This window comes from Myxine glutinosa, chromosome 1, assembly GCF_964187855.1.
Source record: "Myxine glutinosa chromosome 1, kmMyxGlut1.1, whole genome shotgun sequence".
Classification (NCBI taxonomy): Eukaryota; Metazoa; Chordata; class Myxini; order Myxiniformes; family Myxinidae; genus Myxine; species Myxine glutinosa.
In genome coordinates, this window is record NC_136261.1 from 147,703,274 (window position 1) to 147,717,470 (window position 14,197).

Sequence of the window (14,197 nt, forward strand, 5' to 3'; positions counted from 1 at the left end):
AGGGGTAGGGTAAGATGTGGAAGAGGTGGGGAGAGCTGTTGAAGGTGTGTCAGAGATTTCAGAATAGCTCGGAGAAAGGGAACGATGGGGCGGACAAAAGGTTTGATGGTGATTGGGTGAGGCACAATGAGGTGTTATTTGAGGAGGGGGAAGAGCGAGGCAGAAGGCTGGGGGAGATGGAGGTGAGATGTTGGAAGGGGGAAGAAGCGGGGAGGACGCTTTGAGGAGGAGGGGTGAGAGGGGGGAAATGGAGAAGAAATGAGGGTGGGGAGATTTGAAGGGGAGGGGTGAGGGGGGAGTTTATGAGGGGAGGGGTTAGGGGGGAGTTTAGGAGGGGAGGAGTGAGGAGAGTCTTGGAGGGGAGGGGTGTGGGGGGAGTTTATGAGGGGAGGGGTGAGATTGGATTTTAGAAAGTGTATGATGAATGGGAAACGAACATTTATTGCAAAATGAGTTTCTTGTGACCTTCGAGTCAAAAATACGTTTAAGGACGCTGGAGGGAGGATGGAGTGCAGGAGAGTTTCGGGATTGTATGAAAGAGGCACTGTAAGAGATGGAATTTTTTTTTGGGATGAATAGATTTGGTGAGCAAGTCGAAAGCAACCTTTTAAAGAAGAAGAAGAAAAAGGTGTTATAATATACGACAGATTACAGAACTTGAGGGGAAAGTTTAAACATTTTAAAGTTTAACAGTGAAAACTATCTGGAGAAACGGGGGAGAAACACGTGGTCGAAGAATGAACGAACGAATAAACGAATAAGAACAACGAATAAGAACAGAGAAGGAAATGTTTTTTTGGTTTGTTTTTTTTTGAGTTGAGATTTTAAACAAGGAAGTAGGCTATTGGGTGAAAAGCCTGGGAAAAACAGAGAACAAAAGTTATTGGAGCACAAATGACGGACCGCTGAGAGAAAAACAAAGCCTCAAGGTTGGACACGGGATAAGGCCCCAAAGGACATGACACGAATCAACACGGTTTTCTATACACGTATGATAGATTTACACCGAGAATCTTCATCGGGACACACTATACGTACACACACCATAAAATAAATACAGTTTTAACGAAAATACAAATGGGAACAATTACTTAACTTCGATTTCGATGGAGAGCGTGGACAGCTGCGAATAAACGAAACCTCGCCGGCAAGACCGGAAGCGGAGGTCCATCCAACCAGCGGATTTGATGTTCATTTCAACAATATTGATAGATAAAGGTGATATAACATAACAAATATCATGAAACATTTACATTTTGTAGTCCATTGTATAATTTAAATAACCAAAAATGCAAATTTCGCATGTGGAAAAAGTAAGTACACCCTTGGCTCTAATCGGTGGTATTGCCCCCTTTGGCAGAAACAACCTCAAGTAGGCGTTTCTTATAACTGTCTACCAGTCTCTGACATAGACTGAGAGAAATTTTTGCCCACTCCTCAATGCAGAATTCTTTCAGCTGTGCGATGTTTGAGGGGTTTCTTGCATGCACAGCTCGTTTCAAATCCCCCCACACCATCTCGATGGGATTTCAAACCGGGCTTTGACTTGGCCATTCCAGAACCCTCCATTTCTTTCTTTCAGCCATTCCTTGGTGGATTTACTGGTAGGTTTGGGTCATTGTCATGTTGCAAGGTCCACCTTCGGTTGAGCTTCAACTTTCCGACAGATGGCCTCACATTATCCTCAAGCACCCTCTGGTACAATGAAGAATTCATAGTGGATTCTATGATGGTGAGCTGCCCAGGCCCTGATGCAGCAAAGCTGCCCCAAACCATAATATTTCCAACACCATGCTTTACAGTTGGTATCAGGTTCTTGTGGTCAAATGCTGTCTTTGGTTTTCTCCAAACATGACTTCTGGTACTGTGGCCAAATAGCTCTACCTTTGACTCCTCTGTCCAGAGCACATTGTTCCAGAAGTGATCTTCCGGACAGTCGATTAATTGATTTCAAATTGTTTGGAGATCTTTTTAAATCCCTTCCCAGTCTCGTACGCATCTATAAGCTTCTTTCTGAAGGCCTCAGAGAGCTCTTTTGATCTAGGCATGGTGATGCCACACACTTCAACAACAAAGAGCAAACCAAACTAAATGTCTGAGGTTTAAATAAGACAGGTTCCTCCAAGATCCTCTCTAACGATGTTCTAATCATTTGCACCTGAGCTGGTGCACCTGATTCTAATTTTAGGTATTTGAAGTAGTGATAAATGTTGGGGTGTACTTACTTTTTCCACATGCGAAATTTGCATTTATGTTTATTTAAATTATAAAATGGACTACAAAATGTAAATGCTTCATGATATTTGTTATATTATATCACCTTTATCTATCAATATTGTTGAAATGAAGATCAAATAGCTGTATGTTGAAATATGTTGAAAAAGTCAAAACTTTACATGTGGTGTACTTACTTTTTCACGTGACTGTATATATACATATTGTTACGGTTTTGGCGAAGCCCGTTCCCTTACCAAGGGGAGATTAAGCCCCTTGTTCTCCTTGGGTCTTCGAACCGCGAGACTGAGTCGCCACTTCCGGGCAGACGTGCAAAAGGGTCTCGGGACAATGTTTGCACGTACCTAAGTATCCACGCCGCCGCGGAGGCGGGGATCGAGTCTCGCACGAACCACGCGTAATTGAGTACACCCGAGCGGATGGCGTACCACGTGGTCCGTGCTGTTACCTTGCTATTGGAACCCGATCAGAGCGATATAATTCGTACCACGCTAAGTCAATTGTGGAAGGGACAAGACGGTCGAATCAAAGGAAGAACACGTTTAATTATTATTTACACAATGTACAGTGGTCGAAGAAGAGGAGACACAGGGCAGTCTTAAACAGTCTTACTTATTTTCCCAGACAATGTGCCTACTCACACTTACAGGGGGATGAAAGAAGAAATGTTCATGCGCTGAACGCGCCTGCTTTGGTCGTCCAGGAACAGCTCACCCGGCGTGGCCCTCTGGCGGTCACCGCACGTATCCCGACGAAGGCAGGCAGGCAGGCAGGCGGGAGAATCCTCGCGGCACGAATCTCAGCAAAGGCAGGTAGGCAGGAAAATATGCACGCGTCTGGGGCACGGCACGGCTGTCTTTCACAGCGCAATTAATACAACTGCGCGCTTTCACTCTCGTAACCCAACGGAGGATCTGACTCCTGCTCAACACAGCGCTTTCACTCTCGTAACTCAACGGAGGGTCTAGGCTCATAACTCGTCTGCCTCCCTTCTCATAACTTGGCGCATCCCCTCTCATAACTGAACACAGCGCTTTCACTCTCGTAACTCAACGGAGCGCGTCTCCTCCCGTCTCATAACTCAGCGCTCCGAACCGACTGATGGGCTTGCCTCATAACTCAATTCAACACCGCGCATCCCTTCTCATAACTCATGGGCTTGCCCTGCACGCATCTCATGACTGAACACTGCGCGTCTCCTCCCGTCTCATAACTCGGCGGCTCATAACTGAGGTGGGGGCTCTGGGCACAGGGTTATATCGTCCCGCCCTGGCCCGTATCGAATGTTCCAAACCCCGCCTTTTGCCGCAGTGGTAAGCCACTCCCCTCGAGCCCTGATTTGCGGCTCGCGCTTACCGGTCACTCCCACTCCTCCTGCCCCGCCTTCCTTCGCCCTTGATCGACTTGTTCAGGCCGGCCTCGTGGTATTTCGCGCCAAAACCCAAAGCATCGAGGCACCTTAAAGGACCTAATTCTCATCATTCTACTCAACGCAAACTAAACACAGGAAAGGTCGACGCTTACATTCACTAAGAAATAACTGAGCTTAAGCGAGACTACATGTTGTAGTGTAACTAAACTATGAGGGGAAATTAACCTTTATTATAAAAACACAAAATTGCAACAATATATACAGTATATAAACGCACACACGCACACACTGGAAGCCTGTGGTATTCTGGAACAAAAATTTGAAGGAAGTCTTTTATTCATGCGCTGGTTTAAAGAGCTCAAAAATATATTTCTTAACAGCAGATATCGCAGCACATCCTCGGTTCATTTTACACAATGGAAGTAACGATCCTTAATTCGAATTTTATTACAAAATTTCCCGACTCTGGAGGGGAAAACACCCCTCCCAGATCCCCATCCTCGCCCCTCCTAAAACCCCCCACCCTTTCCCTCCCAGAACCCCAAACCTGTTAGGTCGGTTCAATCCCTCGCACCACTGAACCACTCCATACGACTGCTTTTTCTTCTCTCAATGTTGGCAACTATGCAAACAGCTTAGTCCACACCGAGTGGGTTCAGGACAATTAGCAATCGCTCGGGCTCATGGGTGTAGCAAATTTGTAGCAAATGTAGCAAATGTAGCAAATTTGGGTGGTGGGTGTGAGGGAGTCCCAGCATGTCACATAGCCAGCTCAGACTTTCCACCGAAGCACGATGGTGCCTGTCTCAGCAACTTGCTTTATACACATCGTTAAAAGCAAATGAGTTTTTTTTTACAATGTAGTATTACTGTCGAACCGGGGGGGGGAAATGTTCCCCAAATTAGTTGTACAAAGACCCTTATAATCATTAATGACATGGGTTTACTAGTGTGGTCCCTGGTCGACTATTTAAAGAGAAAATAGATGAAAACAGACACCTGCTTCTATCGCTCTCAAAAATAAAAACAAATAGCCGGTGTAGCATTTGAAGGAAAAAATGTTCACTTCCTATGTGCATATACAGTATAAGAGATCGATCGGGCTCGCATAGCTTGGATAGATTCCAATTGCACTTTACACCAGAGGCCTGAAGAATGAGGTCTATACTGTTACAAAGACCCATGACGCGATCCGCTCCAACCTTTGGGTATTTGATGATCAGTCCTATTGGTTGTATTACACTGAAGAGAAAGTTACAGGGAGGGAATGGCAATTGTGAGCACGATTCCTCCACACCTCTTTTGCTTCACATAAGACCAAGATGGCGGCCAAAAGAAATGTTACAAACAGATGGGTAAGAATTTACCGGGCTGGGTAAGAATATAAAAATTGTCGTATCTGGATCCGGATCTTCACCAAAATCGAATCAATTTGTCATTGGCAGATACCCAAGATGTACACTAAGTTTCAACTGAATGCATCCTTAACTTTTTGAGATCTTGTGTTGTATATCGTTTTTTAGCCCTCTCAATGGTGAAGAATCAATCAAAAACTTATCAGATCAAGATCTTGCTCCAAACATTCATCAAAATAAAATCAGTTCATCCTTGTCATACTTATAAACCTGTCCACCAAGTTTTGTCTGAATCCGTCGACAACTTTGAGACATTCTGCTCACAGACAGACAGACAAACAAAGACAGGCAGACAGAGATGAAAACATGACCTATGTCCACCTTCGGTGGCTGAAAAGTGGGCTTGGGAATCCTACAGAAAGGCTAACTGATAAGGAGGATAATAATGATCATTAGCTTCAAAAGACTAGCAACCGTACCTGCCCTATGGGCGGGGCTTCAATTGGGAAGCCCAAATGAAAAGGCAAAATATCAGAAATTGAAGGCTTTTTTTAATTTTAAACGATTCATTTTCAACATCCGTTGAATCATATCACATGCAAATAATCAAAATCTAAACAGTACATGGCGCCCAGTTTGAAAAAAGATTGAATTCTGCAAAACGGAAGCGGCCGCTACATGTCTTTCTCAGTCGCTTTGCACACGCTGCCATGTTACTTCGGAGCCGCACGTTTATATAGGAGGAGTTCGTCAGGAGTCTATCTACTCTCTCCAGGTACGGAGAATAAACAGTATTTGTAGAATTTCAACAAAAGCCACATCACTGTTCATATCGGTAAATATTATTCCATAGTGTTTGGAAAAACTGGAAAATTGGAAAAACAATATAGCCTGTTTTACTCCAGGGGGTCCCAGAATTACCCACCCAAAATATCGTTGCGATCGGTTCAGCCGTTTTTGCGGTACCTTGGAACGGACAGACAGAAATTTGGTGAATTGTGGTAAGATTGCAGCGATAAAGGGCTTCGCATGCATCGAGACACCGTGATCCTTTAATTAGTGCTTGACGATTTATTTGAAAGGAGCCAAAATATGGTGGTACAACTTTGTCCGTCACATGAGAACCGGAAGAGCTCACTCCTTTCGGCGAAAACAGGATTACGAGAACCAAAAAACCCCCACAAGAATTACAGACTCGCACTATGCCACATGGGTTCAACGGACTGTATGAAAACCATTTATAAACACGACTGTAATAATGTTCCAACATACTGTATATGCATAGCAGTATAGATTTTCTAACAGCCACCCCCAAACTTATGAAATAAAAAAGTTTTTCAGTCCATTCACCTCTCAATCATTGTCCTCAAGCTTTGGCAGACACATCAATTTAGTGACTGGTCGAACATTCTTGCGCATTTAGAGGTCAGAATTCTAACAGCCATTCTTGTTCATTTTGCTCAGAAGCTTTCACAAAGTTCAGCATCTTGAATGTGAACTTCAACGCTGGCAGTTCGAGCGAGACTATCTCACCTTGGAAAGGTTTCCATGACCTGGCCAACTGACCACGGGTTAGCTGGGAATCAACGATCAGCACCACATAGTCAGTATTCAGCTCCCTACTCTCTTTCTACCACTTCTGTCAAAATCTGTAGATAAGAAATGGTCCACGACGATCTGGCTGTGACGCCATCAATGGCATCCGAGAAACTGCATAGCAGGATACAACAATTGGGGTAACGATGCATCACGGCATCCCATCAATAGTACAGCAGACGTAACATGGTCGATATCAGAAACATCTGACGATATAACCCAAGGGTTTGGAGTTCAGGATGCCCTCAACTTCAATGAGGACTGTTTGTAGCACAGGCTCTGTCAACATACAGGTTCCGAGCATCACCCGTAGGCAGTCCATCAACCTAATCTCTCGCTCCCATGTTCCACCAAAATGTGGTCCATTGCTGGTTGTGAAGGGCCTCTTGCTTGTTGGCAAGATGCTCAACGGGAGCAGGTTCAAGGGTGGAGAAGGTTTGGCGAAGTTCAGCATCTCCCCCTTGGAAGTTGGTGCCTCTGGCTGATAAGATCTCATGGGGTTTCCCCCTGCAAGCGATGAAGCAACGGAGGGCCTTAAGGAAGGCATCAGCATTGAGGCCCTCCAGGTGGTGCAGATGTTTGCTGTGGATGGTGAGGCACTTGAAGATTATAACCCAACGTTTCTCTGTTCTTCTTAAAATCTATATGGTAAAAGGACCAAAGCAATTACACCAGTGGAGTAGAAGGCAGGCTTGTATAGACGCAATCGAACAGGTGGTAGATCATCCATTCTTAGCACTTCTGGGTTCGCATTCCATTTCTGGCAATCATTTTGAACCTTTTTATTTATTTATTACATTTTGATAGATGAAAATGTACCAGAAAAGAAGACCATAGGCCAAATTTCAGCTCTCTGCGACATATGGAACCTAGAAAAAGAACAGCTAAAATATTTGAAACAGGACAAAGTTCAGATGAAGTTAAATGAGTGTGTATTAATAAAAAACAAGCAAATGAAAAAAACATGTTTTAGGGCTACACACTTATCTAGACTTGGCATTTAATATGGAATTTTTTTTTGTGGGGGTGAACTTACTTTTCAAGATGTCTTAGAACCAAAAGTTCATTGGAATTATGTTGAAATTATTCTAGATTTTGTTAATGTGACCTTTAAAAGAAACAAAAACCACATTTGACATTTCCAAACAAATAAATTGATCGTTGAAAGTGATGTAAACTGATATGGAACTCAATTCATGGACAGTACTGTGTTAAACTTCTGTACGTTTTCCAGAAGTATCTCTTTCTTTTGCACATTAGCCAAATTTTTTTTGAACAAAAACAAAAGTTAAATTACGACTGGGATTACGGACAATAAAATTACAGTTCAGTACTTCATGTAACCCCCACGAGCATTCAGGAGAGCACGTACCCGTCAAGGCATGCTGTTCATGAGATTTGCCAAGGTTTGGACAGGAATCACTTGCCATGCAGTGACAATAGCCTGCTGTAATTTACGCACAGAGGTCGTCTGCTGGTCCAAGTGGTCGATTTGACGCGTTAATTCTGCCCACAAGTTCTCTATCAGATTCATATCCGGGGACATGGCAGGCCACTCCATATGCTCTACACCACGGTCAGCAAGAAAGTGTTGGATCATGCGAGCACGATGAGGCCGTGCATTGTCATCTTGGAAGACAAAGTTTCCTCGAAAGGCTGCACGAGCAAATGGAAGCAATGTTTCTTCCAGAATGGCCCTGTACGTGAACTGGTTCAGGTTTCCATTCAGAACAATCAGGTCAGTTTTGCCCCCTGCATGAAAAGCAGCCCAAACGGTCACCCCACCACCTCCAGCTTGGACTCTTGGCACTATACAATCTTTGTTGTAGGCTTCATGCATTGTCTGTGCACTCGGACGCGGCCATCTTGACGATAGACCAGAAATCTAGACTCGTCACTGAAGATCACGTGATTCCAGTGTCCTGGCTGCCATTGACGGTGCTCTCTGGCCCACTGCAATTGGCGCTGGCGGTGTTGTCTGGTCAGGCGTGGCTTTCTCAGGGGACGCCTGGCACGATAGCCTGCTTGAACCAGTCGTTGGTTGACTAGCCTTCTGGATACAGGCACATTTGTCAGTTGCTGCCACTCAGCCCTAAGCCGATTAGCTGACTTGGTACGGCCATTGCGGACTAACCGGTGCAGCTGGCGATCATCCCTCCTTGTGGTTCTGCGGGGACGTCCTGGCCTCGGTATTGGAGTAGGGACACCCCTCTGAGCATTTCGTTTCAGGATCTTTGACACCTGACCTTGAGTGATGCCATACTGCCGAGCAATTGCACGCTGTTTCATGCTGTAATTTCGTAAAGCCACCACTCCATGACAAACAGCAGTCGAGTTGACGGACCATCTCCAGAGGAAGCGGAAATAACTTTTGGAGACGTGCAGCAGTTGTTTTCCACTAATACAGAACGCAACAACCCTTGTATACCCGACTGTGAAGCCAATCATCAAATGCACCTGTCCGTACATTTTGCCACGCCACCTGTGATATAATCCTGTTGTTGACTTCTTGCTGCGACAGACAATCAGTGACATGGTTCTTTTAACAAATAAATCACCAAAGTGTAAAAGAAACTCACCAGATTGATATACTGAGATAAGAAAGTAAACCCAAGTCAAGGAAAAATAAATATTTCATATTAAATGCCAAGTCTGTATATATATTTGAAAATTTTTAACCTTTTTATTTATTTATTACATTTTGATCAATGAAAATGTACCACCATGGGCCAAATTTCAGCACACTGGGACGTATGGAACCTAGAAAATGAACGGCTAAAAGATTTGAAATCGGACAAAGTTCAGATGAAGTTAAACAAGCATTCTGAGTATTGCGCTGCAATACATGTCCCCTACCGGCAGTCTGTCGTCTGGAAAACTGTTGGGGAAATTACCAAGGGTTATTTACCCACAGGTTCTGAATCGTTCCCAATCGCTAATTACCTAAGGACGGGCTCACCAGTGATTCGCACTCGGGACTTCGATTTATAGACCTTGAAGACAGGTCAGCAGAAGCACGACAAAATAAGTTGTTGATAAAGAACCTTTCGAGTCGCTAAATATCAGTAATTTATTATATTTTCCGGTTCACGATCAATGTGTATATATATGTGTTGCTCGGCTTGGCTCCGCCCCTCCCGAAAGCGCGCGCTATGTCGCGCTTTTGACGTTCGCGAGACGAGGCTGAGCACGCGGTGTGGCTTGAGGAGAACTCTGGAATAAACAAGAGACATCCATTTTGTTAATATTTTCGTTTAATTAACGATGTCTGCCAAACCACGTGCCCTATCGCAAATTCCAAAATGACATTTTAGTAGACTGACATGTTGAACAGATCTGTGAAGTTTCCCCTCTATTGGATCAAAAATGACGGTGGAGCTCGGTTTTAAAGGTTCATGCTTAAAAACGTCATAACTCTGAAACCATTTAGTACGCATGACGTCATGCTCGCTGACTTTTTTGTTCGTCATGGGTATGCGATTTTGCCTGCAAAGTTTGGCTTCGATCTGTTCAGCCGCTGCAGAGAAAAAAAGGTTTTCGTATCTTCACGAAAAACAATATGGCGGCCGAACCACGTCACCTGTGAGTGACGTCATAATTACCATTAAAATATTCTACAGACCGAGTCCCCCCCTATGGTGAAAATTTGATCTCAATCGGTCCTATTATTGCAGAGAAATTGGTTTTTAAAGGAAATTAAAACTTAAAATCGCACTGAGTTAAGGATCATCAGAATTATCAGAATTCCCGAAGTTTAAAGTGCCATAACTTTGTCAACAATGATCGAAACGTCGTGAAGGTCAAACTTGATCTGTAACTTATCATGAGGAAACCATGTGCCAAGTTTGAAATCATTAGCATTAAGCGTTTAGAAAAAAAGTCCGGAAAACTGTTCTTTGTGTGACGGATTGACGGACTAACAGACGGACAGACGGAGGGACGGAGGGACGGCATGCAAACCTATAGTCCCCTCCGGTGTACCCCTTTTTTTTTAAACATGTTTCAGGGCTAAACACATATATATATTTAATTTAAACCTTTATATTTATTCATTACATTTTGATAGATGAAAATGTACCAGAAAAGAGGACCATGGGCCAAATTTCAGCTCTCTGGGGCGTATGGAACCTAGAAAATGAACAGCTAAAAGATTTGAAACAGGACAAAGTTCAGAGGAACTTAAATAAGTGTGTATTAATTTAAAAAACAAGTAAACGAAAAAAACACGTTTTAGGGCTACACACTTTTATATATTTTAAATTTTTAAACTTTTTTTTTTTTTCATTTTGATCGATGAAAATGTACCAGAAAAGAGGACCGTGGGCCAAATTTCAGCTCTCTGGGACGTATGGAACCTAGAAAATGAACGGCTAAAAGATTTGAAACTGGACAAAGTTCAGATAAAGTTAAATAAAAGTGTCTAAAAAGGATAGGTGAGGGCGAGACTACCGGAAGTAAGCTGTAACACGTGCCCTTTTGTGGTTTGTTATCAATGTATCCAATCACGTGACTGTTGTCGCGAAGGGTGCACTAACCGGAAGTTACGTAGTTCCGCGGGCGCATGGAGAGCACGCTGGGAAGGCAATGGCAAACCACCTAGCATAACGCGTGCACATAAACTGCTTGGGCAGCACCAACACGACTCCTCCAAGCTACAACTACAAGGGCGAGTGCATCAGGGGCACGGGCAATGATGCAACCAACAACCACGTGCGCAGGAGAGGACGACCACGCCGCCGACACTCAAAATCTCATCATTCCTCGTACCAAGAACGCGTACCCGGTACTAGCACAACATATTACAGTTTCGGGTAAATAAATTCAAAAGCGCAATTACAACGACCGATGACCATCCATCGAGAGCAGTTTTTACACCAGTCAATGAAGGAAGCACGTTTAAATTTGCCGGAGGATAGGCTTCCATAGCAATTTCTCCAGCCATGCTTCCTCACCAGCTCGGTACTGCAACCCTTCCAAGTGCCGTTCCATGCAGGCAGGAGAATTCGGAAGGCCCCGCCAGATGCTCTCTTGGTTCTCCGACCCCATCGCTGGCCGGACAAGGCTAGAATTCCACCATAAACACCCCAGCCTCGTCTTCGTTACAGCAGCAGCATAGCGGCCTCACGATCCACACGTGCTCTCCATGACTGTGCCCGAGGTCTGAGCAAACTCCACGAACCGGCCGCTTAACGTAAAAATTATTATAACCATGAGAGATAAAACATTCTATGATCAGTTATAACACTTTAAAACATCAGTACATTCACATTGTACAAAAAAAAAAAATGTTTTGGAAAAACAAAAATAATCATCAAAAACGTCTTTATAAAGTTGTTGCGTCTTCATGATCGTTATTTAATTTAAGGGTAAAATATTATATTCGGTACTTGTTAAAAAAAACAATTGTCGAGATAATGTCACTGAAGGTACTGTATTATTATACGGGGCCTGTAAAAAAAGAGGATACCACACAACTTGCAAATACGGTGAGCATACACCTCAATTAAACCAGCACATTCTTCTTTTTGCTATTCCAAAATATCGCATCAGAGTTGAACAGAAATGTTAAAGGAAAATAATAGAATACGGATAATGATTATAAATAATTAGTGCCAAACAAGTGTTTTTATAATGTGGGGATGTGGTCGGGGATGAAGGAGGGAAAAGTATAGTTATTTACCTCCGCTACCAAAGGTGGATGGAGGTTATCTTTTCACCCCTGTTTGTATGTCTGACCGTTTGTCTGTGAACAAAATATCTCAAAAAGTTGTGGACGGATTCGGACGAGATTTGTCAGAGATGTAGCGTATGTGACAACGACGAAATGATTCGAATTTGGTGAAGATCCGGATTCGGAACCGGCTACTAGAATTTTTCAAGTGATTCTTCACCATTGGGAGATAGGGCCAAAAACTATACATAGCAGGATATCTCAAAAAGTTGTCGACGTATTTGGACGAAACGTGGTGGACCGGTTGGGTGTCTGACAAGGACGATTCGATTCGATTTTGGTGAAGATCTGAATATGGATTCGGATATGAGAATTATTTTATTTTTTGAAGTTATTCTTCACCATTTGAAGATAAGGCCAAAACGATACATAGCAGGATATCTCAAAAAGTTATGTATGGATTTGGACGAAACTTGTTGGACAGGTTGTGCGTGTGACAAGGAAGAATCCATTCAATTTTGGTATCCGGCTAGTATAATTTTTTAAGTGATTCTTCACCATTGAGTGAAATGGCCAACCAGGCGGAGGTACGCTCTACTGGGTGCCGTTCGAGTTTTTAAAATGTAATTATTTTATCAAAAATATGCAAACTTTTATCTAAATATTTCGTTTTTATCATAGCCTTCGAGTACATCACCAAGTCAGAACATGGCATCACTTAAAAACTGTGCTAATTATGGAGGAATATGGATGCAAAGTAGAGGTGGCTCAGTTGTACCTGTTATCACCGACAAGGCACCATCACCTTCACAATAGTCAGGTTCACTATGTCAATAAATTTTATTTCGTTCAAAATCATGGTAGATTAGCAAACCTATACATTTTTGGAAAGGTTATAGCATAAGGAAACTAAAAATCAATGTTTACATTTGGAGAGATACCTGTATGGCGGCCATTTTGGATTTTCAAAATGGCCACTGTAAAATACATATTTTGTTCTATTTCTGCCTCTAATTACCCTAAAAACTTTTTAAAATATACTAAACCTATATTTTCAGGGACAAGGAATCCAATGAAAGTTGTGTAGCGGTTCCCGCTGAATGCACACAATCGCCTTGCACCTGCCAGGACGCGGCCAGGGCGCGATCGCCACGCCGGGCTCGTCCGGACGGGCCCAGACGCGCCTCTCCCGGGCACGCTCGAACCTCCCGGGCACGCCCGGTCTCGTCTTTCCCGGGCATGCCCGCTCTCGCCTTTCCAGGGCTCGCCCAGAGCGTCCGGGCACGCCCAGCCTCGACTTGCCAGGCCGCGTCCAGGACGCCCGGGCATGTCCAGACTCGCCTTTCCAGGGCTCGCCCAGAGCGTCCGGGCATGCCCGCTCTCGCCTTTCCAGGGCTCGCCCAGAGCGCTCGGGCACGCCCAGCCTCGACTTGCCAGGCCACGTCCAGGACGCCCGGGCATGTCCAGACTCGCCTTTCCAGGACTCGCCCTTGACACACGGGCATGCCCGGTCTCGGATTTCCCGGGCAAACGCCCCGGCATAAATGTGTATATATATTGCTGCCCGATAAACGGGCTTGTGAGAATACCTGAGCTGTTTTGTTTCAATAAAGCAACTCGGACGAATTCCGTCTTTGGTCGCGTCAATTCTTTCGACTCGCGTTGGAGCGCAGCTCCTTCAGTATCAAATTAGTGCTATGGGGAATGGTAAGACACGAATCAAAGGTTTTGAATTGCAAAATACTGTCTTTATATTCGCGATAAGTTGCATAATCAAATACATTATCATTTTGTACAGGCAGTTAATAACATCAAAATGTGTCACAATAATTCATATCACCAAACATACACAGGCAGTCAGCAAAATCATATATACACATGCAGTCAGTATAACTTCACATCTACACAGGCAGTCAATGACAAAATATACACAGGCAGTCAATGGCATCAAACATACACGATTACAGA

General features: G+C 43.9%; 1 protein-coding gene across 2 annotated transcripts in view; it reads right to left on the reverse strand.

Annotated features, from left to right (window-relative positions):
* Positions 1-11,764, reverse strand: part of WDR77 (WD repeat domain 77) — a 118,922-nt gene extending 107,158 nt beyond the window's left edge. The window contains exon 1 of one of the 2 annotated variants that reach the window (XM_078777913.1): positions 11,511-11,764. In XM_078777913.1, the coding sequence (XP_078634039.1) occupies positions 11,511-11,604 (94 nt within the window). In that variant the 5' untranslated portion in view covers positions 11,605-11,764. Of the gene's footprint in view, positions 1-2,882; positions 2,968-11,510 lie in introns of those variants that run through there. The other variant, XM_078777916.1, reaches the window with a different exon arrangement.
* Positions 11,765-14,197: the final 2,433 nt, after the last annotated feature.